Source organism: Caloenas nicobarica, chromosome 1 (genome assembly GCF_036013445.1).
Source record: "Caloenas nicobarica isolate bCalNic1 chromosome 1, bCalNic1.hap1, whole genome shotgun sequence".
Taxonomy (NCBI): domain Eukaryota; kingdom Metazoa; phylum Chordata; class Aves; order Columbiformes; family Columbidae; genus Caloenas; species Caloenas nicobarica.
This window is the reverse complement of record NC_088245.1, coordinates 68,220,086-68,245,389: the sequence shown is the minus strand read 5'-3', so window position 1 is coordinate 68,245,389 and position 25,304 is coordinate 68,220,086. Positions and strand designations below refer to the sequence as shown.

The 25,304-nt window shown below is 50.0% G+C and overlaps 1 protein-coding gene across 2 annotated transcripts in view; it reads right to left on the bottom strand.

Annotated features, from left to right (window-relative positions):
* Positions 1-727: 727 nt before the first annotated feature.
* LOC136000013 (sodium- and chloride-dependent GABA transporter 2) overlaps positions 728-25,304 on the bottom strand; it is a 31,521-nt gene continuing 6,944 nt past the window's right edge. For both annotated transcript variants that reach the window (XM_065654845.1, XM_065654070.1), the window contains 10 exons: positions 22,603-22,735; positions 18,478-18,612; positions 8,695-8,798; positions 5,486-5,610; positions 4,655-4,767; positions 4,369-4,506; positions 3,562-3,664; positions 2,822-2,922; positions 2,211-2,381; positions 728-1,145 (listed from right to left, as the gene is read on the bottom strand). In XM_065654845.1, the coding sequence (XP_065510917.1) occupies positions 1,026-1,145; positions 2,211-2,381; positions 2,822-2,922; positions 3,562-3,664; positions 4,369-4,506; positions 4,655-4,767; positions 5,486-5,610; positions 8,695-8,798; positions 18,478-18,612; positions 22,603-22,735 (1,243 nt within the window). In that variant the 3' untranslated portion in view covers positions 728-1,025. The remainder of the gene's footprint in view (positions 1,146-2,210; positions 2,382-2,821; positions 2,923-3,561; positions 3,665-4,368; positions 4,507-4,654; positions 4,768-5,485; positions 5,611-8,694; positions 8,799-18,477; positions 18,613-22,602; positions 22,736-25,304) is intronic.

Here is a 25,304-nt window from a genome sequence, read left to right as displayed (position 1 = left end):
CCAGCTTCCCGGGGTTACGTGTCCTTTGGCTGCCCTCTTCAGATGCTGGGGCTACAGCACTTAAAACACAAGCCCTTTGATTTTTTTTTTTCTTTTTTCTTTTTTTTTTACCCAAACAGCCTGGAAACGAGGGGCCCTGTTTGTTGACATAACATGCAGATCCCACTTCACACAGCCCTTCTTCCATAGGCAGAAAACCAAAATGACTGGCTCTAGAACACCTGGAAGGCAGTCAGCACAAAAAAGACATAGACCTGCAGAGACAAGGGAGAGTTACCCATGATCCTTCCCTTGGACAGAGAAAGCACAAACCCATGCGCTTCTCTCAGGCCCAAGGAATAGCCCAGTGACTCATCAGCCAGATGACTATTTTGGCTGGGAGCTGGCAATGGCTCCAGCAGAAGGTGGCATTGCACTCTCTGCTTCACCCAGGTACCACAGTCCTACCCTTTATGGAGGGCCCCAAAATGGTGTTCCCTTTTTTTCCTTCCTACCCCAGCCAAGGTTCCTCTCCTCTGGCCACCCTCCCACATGGATGTGTCCATGCAAAGAGATCCAGACCTGGATGCCCAGCACATATCCTGCCTAACCTGCTGAGAGCAAGGGGTCCTGGTGAGACAAAACTGAGACAGAGCAGATCTAGTGGGCAAAACCAAAGATTTAATGGAATGGAGAAGCTCCCAAAGTCCACACTAGAGCCACACCTCTGAGACTCTCTGACACTCTCCACTCCAGGACCAGTCCTTCCTTTCTGCCCAGCAGAAGGCTGGGGATGCTCAGGAACATGGGTGCTTGATCTGCCCCTTCAGAGCCCTCTCCAGGGAGAGGATTAAGGTGCATCGTTAACTCCATGCAGACCATCTCCATGGCAGCCTCTTCCTCAGCCCCTCAAATCTTCCAGAGAAGGGAGCTCACCCCAGAAATCCCTCTCTCCTTGGCAAACGAAGAATCCTTGCATTATCCAACAGGTGGTCAAGGCTGTATAGAAACCATCCTGGGGGGAGGGAGGGAGAGCCACACTGGTCCTAGCAATGAGATTCGAGCTCTGTCATCATCAAGAGGCCAGCTCTGGTGGAGGGAAGGGGCTGTCCTGTGCCTGGCCTGGAAGGCAAGTCCTCGAGTGGGCAGGTGAGTTGGCGGAGCCTCTGGAAGACAAAGGCAGGCATTGAACACAGCCACAAGGACAAAAGGTGACCTGGGCCCTCCCCTTCCACTCATGGGTATCATTCAGCCAGCAAGGGGTGCAGGTCTGGTCCCTAAATGCCAGGCATGTTGTCAGATAAGGGCAGTCGGCACTGGAGAAACTGAGGGGACAAACTCATATTTGAACCACTTGTCCCAAGACAAGCACTGAGCACATGAGAAACCTGAGACACAGTAGGAAAACTCTGTCCTCCATTTGCTCCAGGCCATGGCTAGAAAGCAGTCCAAAGAAAGGACGGTTCCCAAGTACCTCTAGGTGATCCCCTCCATGGGTTTGGCTTTAACTGGGACAGCAGGTGTGTAAGGGTCTACCTTCTGTGTCATGCATTATGGCCCTTGCCACGCTCCTGCAGCTGTGCCTGCTCCTCTCTGCCTGTGCTGGACACAGGGGTCGAGGCCCATTGCTGCCACAACCCATTATCGAGCACTTGCAGGAGGCAGAGAACGGATGGGATCCTGGGGTATCAGGACACCTGTGAAACGTCCAGTGAGCCATGGCAGGGACAGGATGTCTGTCTGGACCAAGGTCTTCTTTGTCAGCTCCCTGGCTGTCCCAAGGCACATTCAGGGCAGCAAGCAATGGGTCACAGCAGCTCCAGGAGCTGGACAGACCCAGGGCACTGACACACAACTGTCCACAACACTTATGGGATATGGAGCTTTCTTGGAGCAAGTACCCAAGCCTCAGACAAGGGCAGTCTTCAAACTGACTTGAGGCACTGGAGATCATCTTTGTCCTCTCCATCTAATGAACTTATTCCTAATGGTGCTTGCAAAGAGACAGAAGCAACAAGCAAAGGGCAACAAGAGGCCACAGCCAGCTTGAAGCAGCCCTTCAACCAGGCAGAACTTAAAAAAAAACAAGCCTGTTATAGCGATGAACTCATTAAATTGATTTATTCTAGGCTCCCTGCTAATTAACCTGCAACACACAAATGATCTCCCTGCAAGGCTGGACTTCAACATGACAGCACAGCCCATGCCCAGTCCCAGAGCACCAGCCTCACCTCTCTGAGGGAACCTTTGATGCTGGAGAGTTTGTAGACAATCCAGAGAGGGATGCACACCATGGAGGAGAGGGCCAGCAGCCAGCCCAGCGTGTCTCCCCACCACGGGTACACATACTTCTTGTTGTAGGTCAGTGGGGTGTATTTGATCAGAGAAAACAGGAAGGTTGCCTGGAAAGGTAGAAGAGACCAAGAGAGAAAGAGCAAGAAAACCAACACCGTTAGTCAAAATAGTTGTTCCTGGTGAGTCCACACCCGCACAGAGTCTCATGGTAACAAAGAGCTCTCAGAACAGCAACTGAGGAGACACCAGTCAAGCCAGCTTTGTTGGGACAGCCCCCATGTGCAGCACTGGGCAAGGCAGCAAGGAGCTTGCCCCACCAGCAGGTGCCTCTGTCACTGCTGAGCAGGGTCCCTCTCCCCATTGTTTATCCCCACGCCTGGCCTCCAAAGCCACAAACACACAGAACGACAGGCTCCCATAGTACAGGCCACAAAACCCCCCATACGAATGCACATCCCTCTGCATATAATGCAGGTATCTATATCTCAGAGGTGCCCAGCTCCACTCATCTTCCTCCTCACAGCACCCCCGTCCTGGGAGCCCTCACCAAGCAAACCGCTGGGGTGATGAAAAGCCAGCAGTATTTGATGATGGACCACGGCCGATAGCCAATCATATCTTCAATGTTATCGTAGAAACGCTCAGCACCTGGGGAAGAGAGGAAGGATGCCTTGCTGCTACCAGGGAAGGAGGGCAGCAGTGTCGGCATGTCCAGATTCCTGCATCACCACTGTTTGGGTGGTCCCCAGAAGGTGAGGCAGTAACCTCAGCATAGCTGACAGCCCTGTTGGGGAGCTTACCAGGGGTGTGACCAGCTTTATTCTTTGTCCTGGACTAACATCCTCTCCACTCCAGAACAGCCCAGTGGGTCAAGCAGGGCCAGGCCCTCAGCATCTCCCAGGCTGGGACCTGAACACAGGTTTTACCTGTCCCTTGTGAATGTCAAGGTTGAGAGGTGGCTCTCAAAAGTGCTTGAAGATCTCAGACTCCTCTATACACAGGTTGGGCAAAGATTTCCCAGCCGGCTCCAAGTCCCCAAGGAAGGAGGGACTCAAAAGCAGGGGCACATAGGAACATACTGGGGATGTCTGCCAAGTAGATCTCCCAGGGAGTTGCTGTGAGGAAGCCCCCATTAGCTGTGTCCAAAGGCACCAAAGCAAGGGTTTAGAGGTCTGCCTTGCAGTGTGAAGCAATTGCCAAGATGAGCCACAGACCAGCATTTTGAGGATGGACCAAGCGAGAGTCTGAGAGACCAGAGCTGGGGACCCCCTCCCAGTTTATACTCACCATAGACCCAGGCGATGCAGAGGGTCTCGAAGATGGCCACAAAGAGCAGGCACATGCCACTGGCAGCATAGTAATCAAAGAGCTGGAAGACATACATCCCACCCTGGGAATGGCCAAGCAGGCAGCAGGGCGAGATGGGGAGGGAGAGAGAGGAGAGGAATCAGGCACAGGCAAAGAGCTCCAGCCACAGCAGGAAACAAACTCCACATCTACCTCAGAGCTGCAGGCATCTCTCTCTCTCTCTCTGGGGCAAGGATTTAGCCAACAGCAAAGGCCATGTCCCTTGTGCTCAAGGCCCGATGGAGACATGCAGCCACCCTGCTCTCAGGAGTCTCTACAACCTTTCATTCCAGGGCAGGGCAGTGACTGCCAGGGATCATGGAGATGTTTTAGAAGAAAAACAAAACCAAAGCAACTCTTGTAGCTGGAAGCGAGGGTGGAAACCCCTTTAAGAGACACAATGCATCTGATTTACGTCAGCCCCCTAATTTGCAGAGGGAAGAAGCTGTGTATGCAGTTTTGCAAGCACCTGTCACTGTGGGCCCCAAGGCAGGCAGCCTGGGTGTTTCACTGCCAAAATATGGGCTGTCCAGAGCTCAAATTATCAGTCTTGGCAGGAGAAGCATCAGGACTGTGACTGGCACAGAGGGTGAGGGCTGGAAGGGAAAATACAAACGCCATGGGGAGGGAAGGGCAGCCTCCCCCAGGCACCCAGCATGGACCCCACCACCCACCAGACCCCCGCCCTCTGCCAGGGGAGCACTCAGACCTAGCAAGCACCACGCAGGGAGTCTGAGCCCAAAATACCTCCGTGAGCATCACCAACCCAACCAGAAAGGAGAGGATGGAGACCAGCAGGATGAGGGTTTCCCGGCGATTCTTCTTGCGGAAAATGGTGGGGTACATGTCCACAATAGCTGTGACGAGGCTCTCCACACAGACAAACTGCAAAGAGCAGAGATCCCATATCTGTCAGCCCACCCTGACAGATAGTTCCGTAGCCCCACTGCCTGCCCCGACCCAAGTTCAAGCCTCTCGCGAAGAGATGGTGGCTTTTGTCTGGCAGGGGATCACCCTGCACCTCTGCCCTTACCTGGCTGTCCAGTCCCAGCAAAACCACCATCAGGAAGAAGAAGCACGCCCAGAGCGGGGAGAAAGGCAGCATGACCACTGCCCGAGGGTAGGCGATGAATGCCAGGCCAGGCCCTGTGGGGAGAGGGGCTTTCAGAGTGGGCAACAGCATAGAATCATAGAATAGTTTGGGTTGGAAGGGACCTTCTAAGGTCATCTAGTCCAACCCCCCTACCATGAGAATGTACATCTTCAACTAGATCAGGTTGCTCAGAGCCCCGTCCAGCCTGGCCTTGGATGTTTGCAGGGATGCATGGCAGTGGCACAGCTGGTGCAGAGCTGCCTGGGGCAGCCACCCAGACAAAGCACAGCCTGCAGCCATGCAGCCTCTTGCTCCAGTTATACCAGTGCTGTGCCTGAAACCCAGGCTCCTGGAGGGGTGGAGAAGCCCAACAGGGAGAGAAAGGGGACACAGAAAGCTCTGGCCGGATTGCTGTCATGAGGGCTGGGAGCTGGGGAAAGCCTCTGAACCCCAAGGAGCATGGCACAAGCCTGGGTGTACGTCATGCAGGCACCTCATCCCCCGCTACTGACAGCAACTGCCTAACCCTTGCCCTCCGAGGCAGCTTAGAGTGACCTCAAGACATGGCCATTACATCTTAATATTTAGTGTGTGTGCATTCATCTCTCCCTGGTTTTTGAAGGCAGAGAGCAGAGCTGCCCGCCAGGATGGAAACTTGCAGCTGCAACACTACTTGGCACAAGGTGAGTACCCTCCAGGCATGCCCCCGTTGCTGGGAGGGGTTAAGCAGCAGCTCCCCTACAGCCCCATCCCACCGTGGTCCCCACTCACCCGACTCGGCCACCTCAGCGATGGGCACACCCTGCTCCTCTGCCATGAAGCCCAGGATGGAGAAAATGGCAAAGCCGGCCACGAAGCTGGTGCCGCTGTTGAGGAAGCAGAGGGCCACGCAGTCCCTGGGAGGAGGGGGCACAGCATCAGCCAGGTGGGGGTCCAGGTATGACCCACACCTCAGGGCAGACCCTGCCAAGGCAACATCCACTCTTCCACCCCAGCTACTCTGCCCACAGCAGGGCCTCTCTCCCAGCACCCCACAGCTCAGCTCAGCACCAGGAGCTGCAGGAGGATGCCCCAGGGTGGGCAACACAGCAGGAGCCCACCCAGGGAAAGCCTTCTCCAAAGACAGCATAAAGATGCATTCCTCACCTAAGCTCCTCGTTCATGAGGTAGTCTTCCTAAACATCTAAATGCCTGATTTTTGTCTTGTTTCCTCTCTCTCTCCCCTGGTCCCTCCTGTAGCAGAGAGTACCGGAGATTATTTTTGGCTGAGAAGGGGGCATGGTTTGTTTTTTTTTTTTTTCCTTAATAGATTTCTCAGACCAGTGACAATCTCCTTGGTTCCCAGATATCTCCTGGTCCTCACATTATGAGAAACAGATGAACAGCACCATCCAATTTATTTTCTCTGATCTACTCCCTTTTGTCTTTGTTTCATCTCATTCTCACCCATCTATGCTTTAAACTAAGCATCTCTTATCTATCCAATTCCTTTTCACGCTCCAGTCTCCCCAGTTCTCTTGTGAATGCAGCCCTGGGGACAACAATAACATTTGCAGCATCTTTCCAGGATATTCTGAACCAAACTGAATACAGCCCTTCTGGCATTTCATTGCCCATTCTGACTTTATTAAATCCTACTCTGCAAATCCAGTGTGATTTTCTGTATCAGTCTTTAGGTATCTAGCATTTTAGGGGCTTCATGCTCCTCCCTGCACATTAACTAGGTCTATTCATGGCCTGCAACCTTTCGTAGAGAGAGAGAGAACAGTTCAGGCAGAGGCCCTGTGCCATACAAATTCAGATTATTCCTTCCAAAGCACAGCTCTTCTCATTGTCAAGGACTGCACAGCACCTAACACCACTATCCTGCCCTTGCACCTGGTTTCTAAGGCAGTAGAGACTGAAAGAGGCCGATGGGGTGAGTCCCCATGAATCTCCTGGCTAGTAAGGAGGGTCACACTCTACCACGTTCAGGTAACCCAGTGGGAAGCCCAAGCCAGAACCTAATTTTTCTGATTGCTATAAACTACCTGTTCTCCATTCAAATTATGTTCACAGCCATTTTATACAAATTCTCATTTATTTCAAATGGCTCCTCTTCCTTCCTGGTGTTTCTCCATCTTTCCCTTGGATGTATGCACGACAGGTCAAATCCTCCTTGGAAAGGCTTGGGCTGGGAGGTGCTCCCCAGTCCTACCTGGTGGGTGGGAAGGTGTGTCATGGTGGATGGTAACATCTGCAGAATGGCCAGAGCGAAGAGGTCTCTCCATATTTTCGCATGAAAAGGAGCCCCGGTGATATCCCTTACTCTCCCAGAAAACAACAAATGGTCTGGTCTGTGCCATTTGGTGCCATCTTGGGCCACTGCCATATGAACAATGGTCCCTCCTGCCTGCATCCTTTCCTCTTCCAGGTCACCAAAGGTTACACCTGGCCTGGGATAACTGAGTGGGGCACCATGCTTGTGGCCATCTGGCCTATTAAAGCCTGGTCCTGTCTTCCTAACAAAACCAAGGCTGCAGAGCACAGGACCAACTCTTTAATTATAGAATCCTTGAATGGTTTGGGTTGGAACCTACATTCAAAGGTCATCTAGTCCAACCCTCTACCATGAGCAGGGACGTCTTCAACTAGATCAGGTTGCTCAGAGCCCTGTCCAGCCTGGCCTTGAATGTCTCCAGGGAAGGGGCATCTACCACCTCTCTGGGCAACCTGGGCCAGTATTTGACCACCCCTTAAAAATGGGTCCATGCCTGGGAACAAGCTAGTCAGAGGTTTGACACCAAATCTAAGAAAAATTTCCCTAGCAAATCCAAATAACACAAAGGGTCTGTGTACAAACAGACACCTCTCCACTTTCTGTAGCACTCTCAGGGGCAGCTACAGAAGCTCTTTATAACCTTTCTGCTAAGCAGCCTGTCATCATCTCCATGCTACATGTCTAGAGTGGAGATGCAAAGGGCTAGTGTTCAAGGACATGCAGCAGGCCAGAGACCAATCCATCATCTCTTCTTTTCTGCAGCTTTTTATCTCAAAACTGCATCTAGGAGAATGGACATGAAAAGGAAGAGGAGTCCCAATGCAGTTGCTGTTGGAGAGGCATCCCTACAGGAGGAGTGAACTTCTCCTAAGGTGAAGAGAGAGAAAGATTCCAAGCAAGGAACATGAAGCCCATGGTCTGCCTGGACCTTCCATGCCAACAACCACAGTTTTGAATTTAAAAGAAGGGAGGTGAACCCAGTGCCAGGAGCAACACAGTCAGTAGAGAAAGAGTGGGAAGGGAAGTGGGTAGTTTTAGCTAGACGTGGTCTCTTCCACTCACACTAGCCTTTTACCCCTGGGGATGCAGCTCCAGATCCTGGACACATCTACAGCACAATGAGATTATTTTCACCTGACCACTTCAACTTGACAGCCTCATTCTGTTTGGCAACTTGGCTCATTTCTGTTCAAAGGCAGTCCAGGATAGGGACAGCATGCAAGAAACAGCAGTCCTATCCGCAGACTTATGTGTAGATCATAGATAGCACATAGGAACCCAGAGCACTGGCAACTGTGCAAGACACTAGGTCCAAATGAACCTAGGAAGGATAAATCACAAGGTGAAAGGACTCTAGTCTAGAGCCATTAGATCTCACAGCTCTGCTTCCCCTATGGCTACTCATGCACCCGTGTAGTAGGGGAGGTTGTGGTGTGGCTGGGGACACAAAGCTAGTGAAGAAGATCAGTCTTTTCTGGGTCTCAGCTGATGGGGAAGAGGGGATTTGTCATCCATGGCATGGAGAGAAAGTTCCTTTGGGTAGAAAGCACAGAGAGCTGGATTTGGACAGAAAACACCTCAAAGAATTTTCTTATGCCTTGAGTAGAAACAGAAAACATGACACTTCAAAAGGCCAATAGCCTCCAGGAGTTCACCAGCTTATGTGCACTGATGTCCAGGGAGGGGAACGCTCTAGGCAGCAGCCTGGTGTTCCAGTTACCTGTAGCAGTTGTTATGGTATTTGTTATAGCTGCCCAGAGCTGTCAGGCATCCCAGACAAATTGCATACGAAAAGAAGATTTGAGTGCCTGCATCCATCCAGACCTGCAAGGGAGATGCAAACACAGGTGAGAAGACAAGGCCAGCACAGACACTGCACAGATGCAAAGAGGCAGAAATCCCAAGGGCTGCTGTAACCAGCAGAAAGGCCAGGGATCAGGAGGTCAGCAATACCCAGGACTTAGACAAGCCTTTTCTAGGGGCAGGTTATACAACACCAGGAATTACAGTGCTCAGTGAGGCACCCAGAGGGGAAGGGATGCACCAGGACCCTTGCAAACCCACAGCATGTATAGCTCATCATCATCATCTCTTTCTTCCCTGGACAAATCTGCAGATCCCTGTGACTCTCCAGAGCCTCCTGGCCACAAGAGATCAGATGAACACTTTCCACAAGAGCTGAAGGAGCCCTCTGCCAGCAGAGAAGGGGGACTTGATTTGGGCAAGACTGGTCTCCCACTGGGTGGCATGGGCACACACAGCTTCTGGTGGTGGCCCTTCTCTCCAAGACCTAGTTTAGAGGCTCCAAAGCTTAAAATAATATTAACTGAGGAGGAGAGGAGTACTAGAAATAAACAGAGTTGTTTCCAAAAGACAGCTCTTAAAAGAAAATACAAGAAGGCTGTTAGTCCCATGAGACGCCTTTGAACTCCGCTTTCCTCTCACTGTCAATAACATGAACCAGTGCTCCGAGGCTGATATTTGTCAATGCCAAATTTTATCTGAAAGCCTAGCTGTGTTCAGTCACCAATGTGACCACTGCCACTGCCTTTTGCAGAGAACAGCAAAAGCAGGAACCAACAGTAAGGAATGAAGCAATGACAAAGATTATTAATTAAATCCTCTGTATTCTAAGATCTTTCTTCCTGAGGGGTTTATAAAATAGAGATAAGACAGTCATTCAACCAATGCTGAAGGGCAGCCACATTCTAGAGACAAAAGAGAAGCTAGTTAGGAAAGAAAAGCAGCAGAAAAGCATTACTGGGAAAACGTTAATGAGAGAAGTCTTCATTTGGCTATACGCTCCTTCCCCAGAGTAGTAGTGCTGGTAAGCCCCCAGACAAACACCAGCCTTGCCCCAGGATCCCCTTTGAGAAGAACAGAAGTCAATGGAAAGTACCACAGCACTTCTGATGACTCCGAATCACACCTGTACCTGTCAGCCAAGACCTCATGTCCTGAGGCAATGGTCAGCTGGGCAGCACCTGCCCAACTACCCCTGTTCCTCAGGCCATCCTCACCAATGCACGTTTCTGCCTTTCCTCTTCCATAATGGCCAAAAAGTAACTGTGTGGCGAAAGGTTTTCTTTAGTCTTTACCTCTTCTCCTTCCCAGGCTGATGTGACTTATGAAGGGATGTTACGAACCCATTAGCTCTGATTTTCTGGAAAACACTCTGGTTTAGCTCAAGGGACAGCTGCACAGAACAAAACCTCTCCCTGCCCGCTGCTGCAAGACCCAGCAGCATGGGCCACGGGGAGAGAAAGCAAAGCCCTGCTAGAGCTAGATTGGGTGAAACTGCTCTCCCTGACTGTCTTGCCAGGGAGTCAGATCAAAGCTCTGATTTGTAGAATGGGAAAGCACAAACGATGAGGTAGGACCAGGGTAGCTAGGTCTGGGCACTGGGAAATTGAAAAAGTAATTAACCTGGGTTTATTTTACTCTTTTTGGAGGAGTGGAGTGGGTAGGCAGGTTTAGAAAGCAAGAGTTCAGTTCTGCATTTCAAAAAGACTGGAAGAAATCAAAGCCATTTTTATAATTGATTCTTAAAGCCTCACTGTGCTCGTGGGCAGTCAGGGCACAGCCTTCACTTTTCAGCTGTTTTTTTGGCACAGCAAGGCACCAAGGTGAGCTGGACCAGCCAACACCTCTGCATCCATAATTAAAGCATCTTTGCACAGATCAAGGTGGAAACTTTTGTAGGCTTGCTTTTTGTTTTGCTGTTCATTGCTAGAACTCTGGTTTTGCATAAAATTCAAGCTCAAATCCCACTCTCTGATGTTTTTTGGACCCCTTGTATTTCAGTTTGTCAAAATCACAAAACTTCTGCCATCAAACTGCCTACCCCACACTTGCCATAACTTTGGATCCAGCTGACAAGTTTCAACAAGATTTAACAGTTCGTAGAAACTTCAAAGATATCAACTACCTATGAACCTCACATCAGCCAGGGAACAGGAAAAAGACAGGAACTCAGCATCTCCACTGAGCAGAAAGCTACAGGGAGGAGGAGCCAACCAGTGTTAAATATCAGATCAATCACAGGAGGCATGGGAGGAGGCAGGAGGCATGGGAAATATCCCAAGGGTAGGAAAAGAACTGATGCTTTACCAGCCGTGGTAGAAGCCAAGTATCAAGACACCAAGCTTCATTAGCTCTGTGGTTCATCAGCTGGCTCATTTCTAAAATTCAGCGATACCCTTGACTGTGCAGCAGAGATAAGCATGGGGGCCACAGGCTCCCCCTCTGCTGAACACAACACCCATGGGGTGCACACTGTGGGAGCCCAGCCCCAAAGAGATGTCTTTAGGGACTATAGGACTGGCCTTTGCATACGCTTCCGTTTGAAGCAAGGCAGACCGTGGCTGAAGCAGTGTAAATAAAGCTAAACCTGGCCTGCAGAGTTTATGATCCTGCTTAGTCAGCATGATTGTGAGCACCAGCTCAGGCTGCATGCACTTTATTTCCCACTTTAAAAGGTTACTGCTGCTCTTAGGGCAAAGACCAAACCACCTTTGTGTCCTTCCCAGCCCTCTGGCAGTTCCCAAATGAGGATGGACTGCAACAAGACTGATGCCATGGGCAGTCCTGACCCACTAGTGATGAAGCCGAGCAGCAGCAGCAAGTCCCAGGGCTGCAGGATCACTGGGGTCAGAAGGGACCTCAGCCCACCCCTGTCCCAGCCTCCTCCTCAAACCCCTCATGAGAAGCACCACTGCCCACACAGCGCCATGGGCTCACGGGGGCTGCACAGACCATTCTCTTCAGAAAACAGCAACCCACATCTTCTCTTCCCAACCTGCTGCCTGTGCTCATTTCTCTCACTGCAGTGACTCACAGAAGTGGGTTTTTTTCACCTCTTCCAGGATCCCTCTTTCCCTCCTGTGCTGCTGATCAACAGCCCCTCGTTATTTTAATATTTCCACTTTGACTACAGGTGCTTGCTGGGCTCAGGCAGGGCTCTCTTTCCCCTGCAGGTAAGAGCACATTGCTGTTCTCTGGCCCCTGCTCCCAAAGAGGGTGGTAAAGTTGATCCTGTTCAGATTTTGCTGGCTCATTGGCAGCATGGGTATTCTGATTCAATTGTTGTCTGCAGTTTGAATTATGAATTAAATAAACCATATGGTTTATTTAATTTCCTTGAACATGTTGTTTACTCCAGTTTGTAATAAACTCCTACTCTCTGTTTTCAGCCAAAGTCTTCACACCTGAGCTGCTGTTATCCAAGATGGTTATAACCTACAAGAGGAGGTATTCCTTCGCCCCTTAATTTTCTCAGCAATATTCGCTTTATTACATGTACTGGAATTTAATAGCTCCCTGTACTAAAACTGATCCTTCCTTAGGAAGATCTCAAAGCACTTACAAGTAACAGTAAAGGCTGGTTTTGAACAAAATGTTATTGAACCCCAGTGCATCTCATGCATCAAATACAGGTGCCATGCTGAGAAGTGCTGAACGGTTCCCATCAGCAAGCAGAGATGATATAGCAAGGAGTGGGTACATACGGCGTGGAGGGTCACTCTTGGCATAATGCAGAGCAGAGAGCAAAAACCACCCAAGTCTTCAGCTGCAGTTCAACCAGCATTTCTTTCACACTTGGCATCACAGCTCAGCCCATGACACTGGCACTACCCACCAGCCACCCGCTGCACCATGCAAACACATCGCTTCAGCCCAGCCTTAAAAGCAAAGATCCTGATTCCTAAGACTTCACCTCAAGATGCCCAGGGCACCATTTCCAGATTATTGCCTTCCCCCTTCATTCAGGACCAGCCCACAGGCCCCAGCCCAAAGACCCAGTCCATGTCCCTCAGCACTGCAAGAGCACAGGGCTGTGCAGCCCTGGGGCCCAGCTACACAGAGCCCACCACCATGCTGCACAGCCCAGGCCAATGCTTTCCTTCATCCCCATTCACCCCAGGAGGGTGGGAACGAGCCACTGATGTTTCCATAAAGCATTCCTGGCTCCTTCTGCCTGCCCTACGCTCAGCCAAACATCATGCTCCCAGCTCCAAGCCCTAGCAGCTTGGAAAATACATCCTTGGTGTATTAGGAAAAGCGTGACCAGCAGGTTGAGGGAGATTGTCCTCCCCTTCTACTCCACCCTGGTGAGGCTGCATCTGGAGTACTGCTCCCCAGTTTAAGAAGGACAAGGAATTACTGGAGGGACTCCAGCAGCAGGCTATGAAGATGATTAGGGGTCTGGAGCATCTTTCTTATGAGGAGAGACTGAGAGAGCTGGGTCTGTTCAGCCTGGAGAAGAGAAGGCTGAGAGGGGATCTCATCAATGCTTATAAATATCTCACAGGTGAGTGTCAAGAGGATGGGACCAGACTCTTCTCAGTGGTGCTCAACAATAGGATGAGGGGCAATGGGCACAGACTGAAGCATGGGAGGTTCCATCTGAATATAAGGAGAAATTTCTTTACTTTGAGGGTGCCAGAGCCCTGGAACAGGCTGCCCAGAGAGGTTGTGGAGTCTCTTTCTCTGCAGACATTCAAAACGCACCTGGATGCATTCCTGTGTGATCTGCTCTGGGTGAACCTGCTTTAGCAGGTGGGTTGAACTAGATGATCCACAGAGGTCCCTTCCAACCCAAACCATTCTGTGATTCTGTGATTGAGTTCTTTAGGAATCAAAGATTGGGTCTTTGTTCCACAGTTATCCTCCTTGTGACTGCACTGAAGGCCCCTGCGATGCCCCACCAGTGAACACTGACCTCAGGTAACCCACACATCTCACTGCACCCGCAAACCTACAGGGATGTTTCACACCCAGGAGGGCCTGCCCCTTGCTGAGGTTTCTTTAAACACCACAAGAAAGCAAACAAGTTTCTGGTTCATCCCAAAGAGCACAGCTGCCCACCCCAGGGTGGTGCAGAGGGGTGAGGGATGCTCTGAGGGATAGTCCTTGCTGCCTGGGAAGCTGGGCTTTATGGTCCTCCTCGCCCAGCTGCTTGCAAGTGGACAGAAAGACAGTTTTTTTTCCTTCCTGCTATGTCAGCACTGAGATCACACTCAGCAGGGCTGTGTGGCTGTAGCTGGCCAGCCGCCTGCATCCCACACCAGCAGGGCTGGCGAGAGTCAAGAGAGGAGGAGGAGGAGGAGGAGGAAGCCCCGCAAGTTAAATACAGCTGTGGTTCACCCCATGCAGATGCAACTGCTCCGGCAAGGTGGAGGAGAGGACACCAGCCCTGAGATCCTCCAACATGTTGCGGGAGCTGCCAGCACTCCCTCCATCCTGCCCAGTACCTGCCCTCTGCCCCCCAGGCAAGGCCAGCAGTGGTGCCTGGGCTTGCAGACTCTCCACAGACCCTCTGGCAGTGCTGGGGGGCACGGAGTCCTGGGCCAGGGTGCAAGGCTGCGATGGGGGAGCGAGCACAGGGTGATGGCCGCAGCCCCACCGGCACGCACAGCCACGCACAGACCCAGCGGGTCACCCTCCGCCATGAAAACAAACACGCTCGTTCTTCAGAAAGGGAAAGTGGGGGGCCAGCAACAGCACAAACTGAGCGCACAGGGTTGAGTTAAAGGCTTGCTGGGAAAAAAAATAAATAAGGGGAACAAATAATATTTAGCAGGCCCACAGTTGCCCTCCCCTCTTGCTGGGAAGCAGCAACTCTCGCTGGCCATGGAGGAGCAACAGGAGGAGCATGAATTTGGAGAGAATCCAGGGGCTGTGACCCCTTCCCCAGCATCGCTATTGGGGCCCATGGTTAACCCAACAGGTCACAGCCCTGCAAGATGCACACATCTCCCATCCTCCCTGAGGTGGCCCGAAGGGCTTATCCTCAGCACAGCCTTGGCAGTAGGAGTTGCGCTGGCACAAACCATGAGCTGGACCCCAGCAGCCTCCATCTCTGGCCACAGCCACGACAGGCAGCCCCACAAAGAGCTGGGGACATCTGTATCTCTTGCCTCCCCTTCCTGCCACATCCATCCATCGGTAAGCAGGAGCCTGTGCAGGCTCTGCAGGGACAAATGCTGCTCCAAAAAGCAACCACCAGGGAAATGGGTGAAAGAAAATGAGAGGGATATAGGCAAAGTTATTTGAAAAGCCATGCAGATGAGAGAGGGAGACAACAAGAAGCAGAGGTGGGATGAAGGTAAATGCTCTGAATTTAGCTGTGCGGAGCAAGTCAGGGCACCATGGCATGGTGCTGTGCAGGGTTGGGTGTCTGGGACACTGACGGTGCTTCCCTGCCCCAAGACGAGGGGCACAGAACCCACCAGGGCCTTCAGCAGGGCTGGGCCCATCAAAGAAAGTTCTGCCTTTACGTAAAGACGTACAGCAAGGTGGTGGGTTTTCTGGAAGTTTCAAGAGGAAAACAAGGGAAAGAGGTTTTGAGAAACATTTGCTGCTTTTCCAGAGGGGAATATGCGCAGAGGCTGCTGCATTTAACTCCTTCTCCACTCTCACTCATTAAATCTACCAAAATTTAGCTAACATTGCTTGAGACTTGATACCAGAGTGGAAGGAGATCATTACATTTCTTCTTTTTAAAGCAAACCCAAACACACAGCCGGCACTTTCTGCATCAAGCTCATCAGACCTGTCTTTGAATTTGTCTGTTAAAATGGTCCCAGTCATAGTATGAAAGCATCAAGCAATGAAGAGCCTGCCAGGGCCTGAGAAAAGTTCTTCTAATGACAGGTTCCCCACACTTAAACCTTATTTCTGATCTGAATTTCTCTCATTTCAGCTTCCTGCTCCCAGTCACAGCGTGCATCCCTCTCCTAATCATATCCATAAATCCCCAGCATTATCTAGTGGAATAAACAATTGATAAAATTGCCACAAAAGTAATTGTAAAGGTCGGAGTGATCAAAAGTGGAAATGGTGAACAACCCCGAGACCCCCTTTAGGGTAAAACACAACCTGCACTATGAAATAAGTAGGAACCTCCTGAAGCACAGAAAATGTAGTCAAGGGGAAGGGGGAAAAAAATTTGGCCTAAAAATGCTAATATTATAATACTAAATATTATCCAAATAAAAAACAAACTATGGGATTGCTTTTTGGATTTTTTAGTTTGAGGGCATACAGTTTAAAATGGATTATCTCTTGGGCGGTTTTGCTGTTATCTGCTTGTATGTGAGCAGAATCAGACTTCATTACTCTAAACTTTTTTTTGGCAGTTTCTCTGTATAGTCTGACTTACCTATCAAATACATTTTATTTAACATTTTAATTATAAACATTTCATAGATTTAGAAAATGAAGGTGCAGGAAGATTTATGGCATTGCAGACATCATGGCCAGAAGAGACCACCATCAATCAGCTAGCCCGAGCTCTCGTAGGCAGGATTTCCCAGTTCTGTCCAAGGTCATCTAGCAGGTGAAAAGCAATGATTTCCACACACCAGTCTGATATTCTGACACCTAATCACATCTCAGCTGCTGCTGCTCCCCTGGTAGAATCTGCTAAATAATTCATCCCCTCTTTTCACCTAGATTTTCATATACTTCAAATGAGTTTTGATTTTGTCCCCTTGTATATTGTTTGCCCTTTGCTTAAACCTCCCTTTGAGATGTCTTATCATAAGGCTCAGATTGCAGCAGGTATTTTTAATTCTTTTTTTTTTTTTTAATTTCCAGAATCCCTTCCCAGGCACTAAAGTATCTTCCATTTTTCCGGGTAGTGCAGGATTGCAGGTAAACAATCATAGCTCACCATCCTCTGAGTGCAAATCAGTTGTAATCGACTTGGCCTCGATGGGCTGGCAGGACTCACACCGTCCCTGCACAGAGAGAGGGGGTCACAGCTGGCAAGTGTTGGGTCTTGGGGCACTAACCCTTTCCTTCCCCCTCTGATGGGAAAGTGCAACAAAAACCTGGATCCCTGCGCTTGGTTTGGTAGGATGGCTAAAGTATGCTGGAGGAAGGCAGCTGCTGCTACCAGCTCCTGCTTTTCATCAGGGAATGATGAAGCCGGGAAGGTAGGAGCGAGTTTTCCTCCCATCATGGAGGATAAGCCATCCCCTTGCTCTGAAGGGTTACTCTGCCTTTCCACCAGCGCATTAGCATTTTCCAGGCTGGGAGGAAACTGTGCTTCTAAAGCTCAGGCAGTAATTGGAAAAGTTTGCCAGGACAGACCTAATGAGGACACAGCTAGTACCAGCAAAACCATGCTACGCCTGAAGTGGTTTAATTCAGTCCCCTGAGCGACACAGCCACAGTAGCAACAGGACTTTTTGTAAGTGAATGAGCACCCTTTGAACATGTTATTTCATTTCAGAGGTCTCTTGCAGATCACTGGCACAAATGGAGCCACAAACACTGCAAACACAGGCCTGTCCTCACCCCCTTCCAAGCCTTGCTGCACTTCCACACCAAGGAGCAGCTGTCCTATCCACCTCGGGTCCACAGGCAAACCAAGAGTGCAGGAAAGCAGCCAGCACTGTAAATGGGGCTTTTCACTCCTTGCCCAGGCAAAGCCTTGACCAGAGAGTAGGTCTGAGAAAGCTGAGCAGGAACTTCGAGTCCTTCCCGTAATGAAAACCAGACTGTCTGAAGCTGGAAACCGAACGTCCGTGTTTAGCTCTCTGGCTCAGAAGCCGTAAGTCAAACTGACTTGCACGGAGCCACACAGCACCGGTGGCATAGGTGGGACCTGGAGATGCCACCCAGCAGCCCTGGACACACTGCTACCCCCCTCCCATAGGGTCCTCTCTCTTCCATCAGGGAGAACAGGATCAGCTGGAGCCATTCCTCCCCCAGCAATTATGCCCCCATTTGCAAAATTAGTAACCAAGGCAGCACTGGGCCTAGAGCAGAAAGAGTTAATGGGGTTATGAAGGGTTTTGCTGGCCTATTTTCCAGGCAGGGACCCTTTAATCTACTTTGGAAACACCTTCACACAAAGGCTGGTACAGCAGCTCAGCTGGAGCCAGGATTTAACGTGGAAGAACTTGTCCCAAAGAGATTAAAAGTAGCAGTTGGGCGCTGACCCTCCCGTCAGACGGGCAGGAATTTCTGACTGGGGACGGGGAGGCGAGGAGAGCAGCTGGGTCCCAGGGAAGTGCTGCAGCGTGCCGTGGCTCCCACCATCCACGCACCTAACACGCTTCCCAGAGAAGCTGGAGCAAGCGTGCCAGGAGACTGGCTTGTCCCCGCGAGCTGCGGACACGGCGCGGAGCAGCACCCCACGCACTGGCTGCCTCCGCAGCAGAGGAGTCTGCCCGAAAAACGGGAGGGTCCAGCTGGCGCCATTCGTGATGAAGGGTTAAATCCCACTGCCCATACCCCTGGGCAATTCAGACCCAACTCAGACTAGAAAATACGGTAACAGGACAGGTGAAAGCTGAGGACAAGACAGTGCAGGGACCGTCGGAGTATACATCAATATGACAGCCCTGACTTATGCCCACGAAGGAAAAAAGAGGAGAGAGAAAGAAGAAATTGGAAGAAAGAGAGTGAGAAAAGGAAAAGGAGGGAGAGAGGACAGCCATAGGCATCCATGCAAGCACAGCTCAGCCATTCAGTCCCCCCTCCACCTTACCTGGGGGTCCCCAAGGCGACTGAGGTCTGGATAAAGGTAGAACAGGATTCCCTGGGATGCTCCAGGCAGGGAGACTCCCCTGATCAGCAGAACGACCAGCATGAGGTATGGGAACGTGGCTGTGAAATACACCACCTGTGAGGAGGATGAAGTTCAAGCATGAGCGAGCAGCAGGGGCCAGAGCGTGCAGCACCGACCCCCGGGGTGAGAGACAGGGGCAGCAGCAGCAGATGGGTCAGGCTGCCTCCCCAAGCACCTTGCTGTCACCTGCAGCACAAAGAAATGAATTTTAATGTGCGCTCAGGAAACTTGTGACATGCCACGGCATGTCTGGAGCCAGACAAACCTTTCTGTTCCTAGGAGTGAGCAAGACCCCAAGCCAGGCTGTCACCAGGTTGGAGTCAGAGTAGCCCCACTGAAGCCAGCAGTGCAATACCCATGCGCAACAGTGAAGGAGCTGCCCCCAGTACCCATCTGAACAACCCTATCTATCCCCAGCGGAGGCTTGAGTTGCACACAGAAAGTCTGTTCTCTTCAACATTTAGCGGCAAGGGTGAAGAGGTGCGCAGATAAGAGATAGATACACCCTGAAATGTGATTGCTGCCAAAGGTCCAGCAGGGACAACACTGGGGCTCCCCCATTCAGGGCAGACACTGGCAATGGGCTTGTGCCCACCACTCCCCACTGCAGCAACTCGCAGCCGCTGCCTCTGGCTGACCCTTGTCCAAATACCCAACATGGATGGGACTTCAGGCAGAGCAGGGCAGTATGTCTCAGATTGCCACCAAGAACTCATACCCAAACGGGACCTTTAAACTCTTGCTTTTTATACCCCTAGTCCCATGAGCAACACAGAGGTACTCAGGTAGGGTTGAAATCCCTTCTCCTAGCAAAGGAATCATGTCCCTTGAGAGAACACTGCAAGTCAGTATCTGCAAATCCTTCCAGGGACTCCATGTCTGGTAAACATAACATTCAACTTGGGGTTTACTGGGATACTTTCAGCACTGTTCAGGCTAATTGCTGTAGCATGCTGCAACAATAACACGCTGTGGTCTGTGCTTCCCACACAAGCAACCCAATATCAAGGGCTGATGCAGCCTCCCCAGCAATCCCAAGCAGTGTCATTAATCCCTCCGTATTGCTGCAACACCTTCAAGACTTACTGACCACCTTGAAAAAAGTTGTTCAGTCTGTTCTATCATGCTAGGCCAAAAAAGAAATGTTGCTCCTTCGGGTTTTTCCTGTGTGGATGTCCTGAGTGAGGATTCACATCGGCACACTTCACCTGAGTGCTACCCTACGGCTCTCTTCTCAGCTTGGGCAGTTACACACCAGAGAACTAAAGCTCCTCTCTGGAGGAACCGCAATATGTAATGATGTGAAATGATCTACTTCTCATGCCTGCCCATCCATGCAAAATGAATTGATACAAAATCCACCTGAAGCCCACCATCCCTGAGCAGGGGTCACAGGCTCTGCCACAGCTATAGCAATTTCTGCATTAGAGGAGATCCTACTAAGAACAAGCATACGATTTCCCTTTACAGTATGACCACTTTCTGCCCCTGGATAATCCTTATGATCTGAGTAGTGATTCAAAAAGATTTCCTCTGGATCCACCTTGATATACTCCACATGAATAAAGCAACATCCAAAGCACCTGACACTGCAAGTTCTCTTTTGAATCGAGATAGGTACTCTTTGGTGATTTAGTTTTGTAATGCAGAAGAAGAGAAGTCTTTGAGTAATATCCCATCTGTGAAAAACTGCACTACTAGGTGATCATCTCTGCCCACAGCTCCAGGTTTTCTATGCATCTCATGTGCCCTGCTCTATATATCACAGCAGTCTTGGGGTAATGCCACAGAGGCTGGTGAAAAACACCTCCTTGCTGAGGCTCATGATTGACTGAGATGTCTGTACGAGCAGATCCATACCTGTCCCTCTGAATCTGCATCCTGAACACTGAAGGAACTCAGTGACAGCATCCTTTAGGACAGGCAAACACCAACATTCGTTTAATTCTCAAATTTTCAAGGAGTCTCTGATTTAGAGCATTTCAGTGACAGTTAATCAAATCTGCAGGTCCTATGAGTTCAACAATCATCCCTGTATTTACCACACAACTAAATTCTTTTTTCATAAAATGACAGGAAGGAAGTTTAATATTTCTCAGCTCACAAAAGCAAGATTAAAAACAAAAATCATGGAAACAACCCATTGCCTCTGAACCTTACTGCATGTTCTTCCAGGATGCCAAGTTGCACATTCTTGGCTGGATCTCTAAACAACATCAGTTTTAGGAGCTGAAAACATGAACTGGTGCTGGTTGCCTGGCATATTGTTTGGATTCACATTTTGTTAATATTCTACGTGCTTTACAGTGTGCATGAACTAACACATTAAGCTTTTCACTCAACAGACACTCACATCTGCACTGAGAGCAGAGGCCTGAATTTGGAGAATGTTTTGCTGGATTAAGTGTGCCAAACTTCTATCTAACAACAGGAACATCTGGATCCAATGAGATATTACTCAATGCTTGGCTCAGACCCAATCTTTTTATTTCTTGGGCATTGTTAGCACTAACTACATCGCTAGGAACCTTGCCGGGATCAGTGTGATCATTCTGTCACATGCTGGTCAACAACATCCAGGGTTTTATTTGAATCTGATCCACATGCCTCGGCAAAGTGGTTCCATCTGTGACAACCTCCTGCATCTGTGAGCGATCCTCAGGGATGAGCAGTCCTCATGTCACAGGATGCGAACTGTTCTTGCTATTCTGAGCAGGGTGATTTCAGCTCATGGTGTTTGTCTCTCCACAGGCAAATCCCCAGGACTAAGGCATATCTCTTCGCCAATGGGACTGTATTGCCACAGCCATCAATTTAGTTGGATTATTCAACATGTGGAGGCTTGATAAACCTATGGACACTGTTGCTTTACTGAAAGAAGGTTTCTGTTTTCAGGAAGATCTCATCATCACTAGTCCTTTTTGCTGAAAAGCACTTGCATTTAACCTAGAACTTGTATCTAAAATAGACTGGATTTGTTCTCAGCACTTCCCACACTATGTTTGCTGTATCTTAGTATCATACTCACTGTTATTATGCTGCCTCTGCTTTCTTTTACCAGACCACCACAGCAAGCAGTTGCTCTTTTCTTCTAATTTTACTCCATAGAAACCAGAAAACATCTCTTCAAGCTGCTTGATTTCCCCATCATGTTTCATAATCCCAGACCATTCTGAAAGCAGGAGAAACTGCTAACATCCATACCGTCAACTTGATGGAAATGGATGCAGCTAAAGTTTACACCACATCACACATGATGTCTTGTTCAAAGCATGCTGAGAAGACATCATTTCGATACAAAACCTTTTTGTTTCCATCTGTTCTTGCTGGCTCCAGACAAAGCTGGCTGGGAATGGGTCAGGAGGCAGTAGCAGAAACTAAGTTAAGGGGTCAGTGCAAATGACAGGGGCACACTCTGCAAAGAGGGAGCATGAGATGTAGCTGGACGGTCACAGCAACCTTTCCCAGAAGCATTCAAAGAAATACCTCTGTGGTGACCAGTGTGAGGAAAACAAACACACACCTTTACTGCTGGGGAATAAGCGCAACTGTAGGAAGAGTTGGGATGAACAAAAAGAAAAAAACCTAGATCCCCATGGCAATGAGGCAGAGAACGTTGAGGCCATCACAGTTATCTTCCTTGCTATCTAATGAATTTGAAGATTTTCTAGCTGCACTTGCCAGCAGAGGCAAAAACATGCTGCTTGCTCACACCATGGTGGGAGGGAAGGGAGCACGCAACCGTCCCATAAATAGGAAGACTGCAGGGTCTCCTGGGCCTGTGGATGCAGAGGGACCGGATGGGGATATACATCTTGGAAGTTAATGCTCTGAGACATCTCAGTGCTCCCATCCTTGCCTACCCAAAACGCAGAGCCTGGCTCACACTCCTGCTGCAAGTTGAGCCCCACAGGCTCCTGCCAGCTTATTCAGGGAGTGGTTCCCAGGGTATCCCTAGTACCTCTCTGAACATACAAAAGGTGAGTAGATCAAGCACTCCAGCTGTGATCAAGGGAAGAGGCTTGATCTGAACCAAGGACTCACCTTGCCTGTAGACTTGACCCCTTTCCAAATGCAGAAGTAACAGATGATCCAGGCCAGCAAGAGACACAGAGCCAGCTCCCAGCGCAGGCTGCCCAGGTGCTGGATGCCATCGGAAATCTTTAGCACTCTCCTCCTGCGTTGGGGGGAAGCAAAGGAACATCCAGGCGTCACTGCTGTTGGCCACTAACGTTCCAAACACCACACTGGATCTCCCCACATCTCCATGGCACTTTATAGCTCTGGAGAAAAGAGCTCAAGAGCAACCAAGCCTCAGAGGAATCAAGCAGTGCTCCCCTTTTAAAAGTACTACCAGTCTGGCAGATCCACACATGTTGGACCAAGACATTTCTTCTGTCCTCCTCCCACCCTTCATCTGTCTTGTCATCTAGGGTAAGGGATCTGTCTCTGCAAGAACATGCAGCATTTTGTACACACAAGCTCTGCCTAGGCCTTTTTCACGTGCACTACAAAGTTCACCTACATTTCTGACATGCTTCAAACCTCAAAGTAAACAATACCTTGCACTTACCATGCAGAATCCATGAGGATCACCCAAGAAGCAAGGCTGTCCAGACCCTTCTCCATAGCACACTACTTCTGTCTTTAGGAGCAGCTACAAATTTCACCTCAGGACTCAGAACAGCACAGCATCCCATATCATGACTAAGACCAAACGAAGACCACAATAATTCCCATTGCACAGTCAGAAGAGGCCACTTTGGGCATCCTCTTTCAGTCAATGTGGAGAATAGGATCCTGGGATAGATGGACTTTGGTTCAGCTAAGGTCTTATGGTCTTGCCTTGGCCATATAGCAGTTTTCCCTGTTGTGGGTATGTCAAATCTTCCTCATCCCTTACAGAAGTATGGACTCACCCTCCTCCATCTCCTACACCACACAGATGGATCTGAGTGTGAAACACCACGGTGCAGTCGCAAAATCCCAAGCCTGAGACAGGCAGAGATGGACATGCACTATACTGGAGCCCAACAGCAATGCCTGCCCTGCTGCAAAAGACAGCAGTTATCCCCAAATAAATGTTATTCTCCTGGAGAACAGCAGTCTAAGACACACTGCCTCCTTTCCTGCCCCACAGCCTTGCGCCAGATGATGAGAGATGAGAGAGGGGTCGGAAAAATGACTCTGCTCCACCAGGTAGGTTTCATCATGTTGTTCTTTCCGTGCTTCTAAGGACGTGGACTCTGTAACCAGTGGGGACAGGGTGCCAGCAGAGCACAACTGCCTGGGTGATGTACTGCAGCCAGAAGAGGCCTCAGAAGGGTGCCACCAGCCGTCTGGCACGTCAGTGCTTCTTGAGGAAATAGTGGCCTCCTACCTCCCCGCTCAGGGAGGGCAGGAACAAATGCTTTATTGGAAGCAATGGACAGTGGAAATTTCCGGTCCCAGGTGCCGACTCCCCCGTAACACTAGGGACGGTCACAGCAGTGGTGGGAACATCAGCATTTCCAGCAGTCAGCCTCATGAAAGGCAGCCTAAGACCAGCAGGCCACCATCTAATCACACGTGAGCAGCAGGCAGAGGGAGAATGCAGGCTCAGGGAGCACACAGAAGACAGAGAAAGCATGAAAATCTTTGAAATTTAAAACCAGCATCCCTGTGCTGAGCCAGGGATGGCCCAGAGGTGCTGTGTGCTCCACGCGCTGACAGCACCTGGCAGCGAGGGCAGAGCCCTCCATCCATCCACACGCACAAGGGGAATTCAGAGTGTCAGCAGAGGGGTCATTTGCACAGCCTGTTGGCCAGGGCTCAGCGCTTTGCTGTGCCTGTTCTCCCAGGAGATGCTCAAGATCATCAGAGATCCCAAGCCAACAGGCCTATGCCTTCAAGTCAGAAATAAAGCTGTTCTGTTCCTCAGGGTAACTCACACAAGGGGAGAAAACGATGAAAATGAGGAAGCTAATTCCACTCTGAAGTAATCTGATCCCAGCACTTCATTTCAATTTTGGTGAACTTCTCCCCTCAAGATAGCTTACATATTAGCCACTTTAAAGTAAAAACATCACTTATTTTCCTACTTTTAAGTCGAAGACTAGCGCACATACAGAAGTCCTCATCCACCATGCCAGAGCCTCCCCAGAACATGCTGGTATCACACAGTAGCATGGATTCAAAGGAAAGATCACCTACTGCATCACCAACATGAACTCTTACAGTACACCACGGGGCTTCAAGGCCTCCTCTCCAACAGCTGAACACACACAGCTCACAAAACACACAGACGAAAACCCATCGTAGAGCTGTGGCTTTGTGGATCATCACAGATTTTACCCCAATCCCACTTATAGTCTTGGCGCCTGTGTCCTGGGCACGATTACACGGGATGCAGTCAATGACTGCATGGGTCAGACTTCTCCAAACAGAACAAGAGCAATGGATAATCCAGCAGATATATAAACTGTAATCCAAACCATTGGGTGATGGACACTATACCCTGAGGGAGCGGTAGTAATTTTATTGAGATTTGAACCCTGGGTAAGTCTGAACCAGAGCTTCAGGATGGGGAACATGCAGCCAATTCACCTGCATTGCAGGAGGAAACAATCGTGTGAGGAAGTTCACAGCTGGCAATGAAGAGCAAGGGAGGAGGCAGGGAGAGGAGCAGCACAAATGGAGAAAAGGAGAGTTCAACAGAAGAATGGAATAAGGGAGAAAATGACAATAAATGAAACACCAAGGACCAG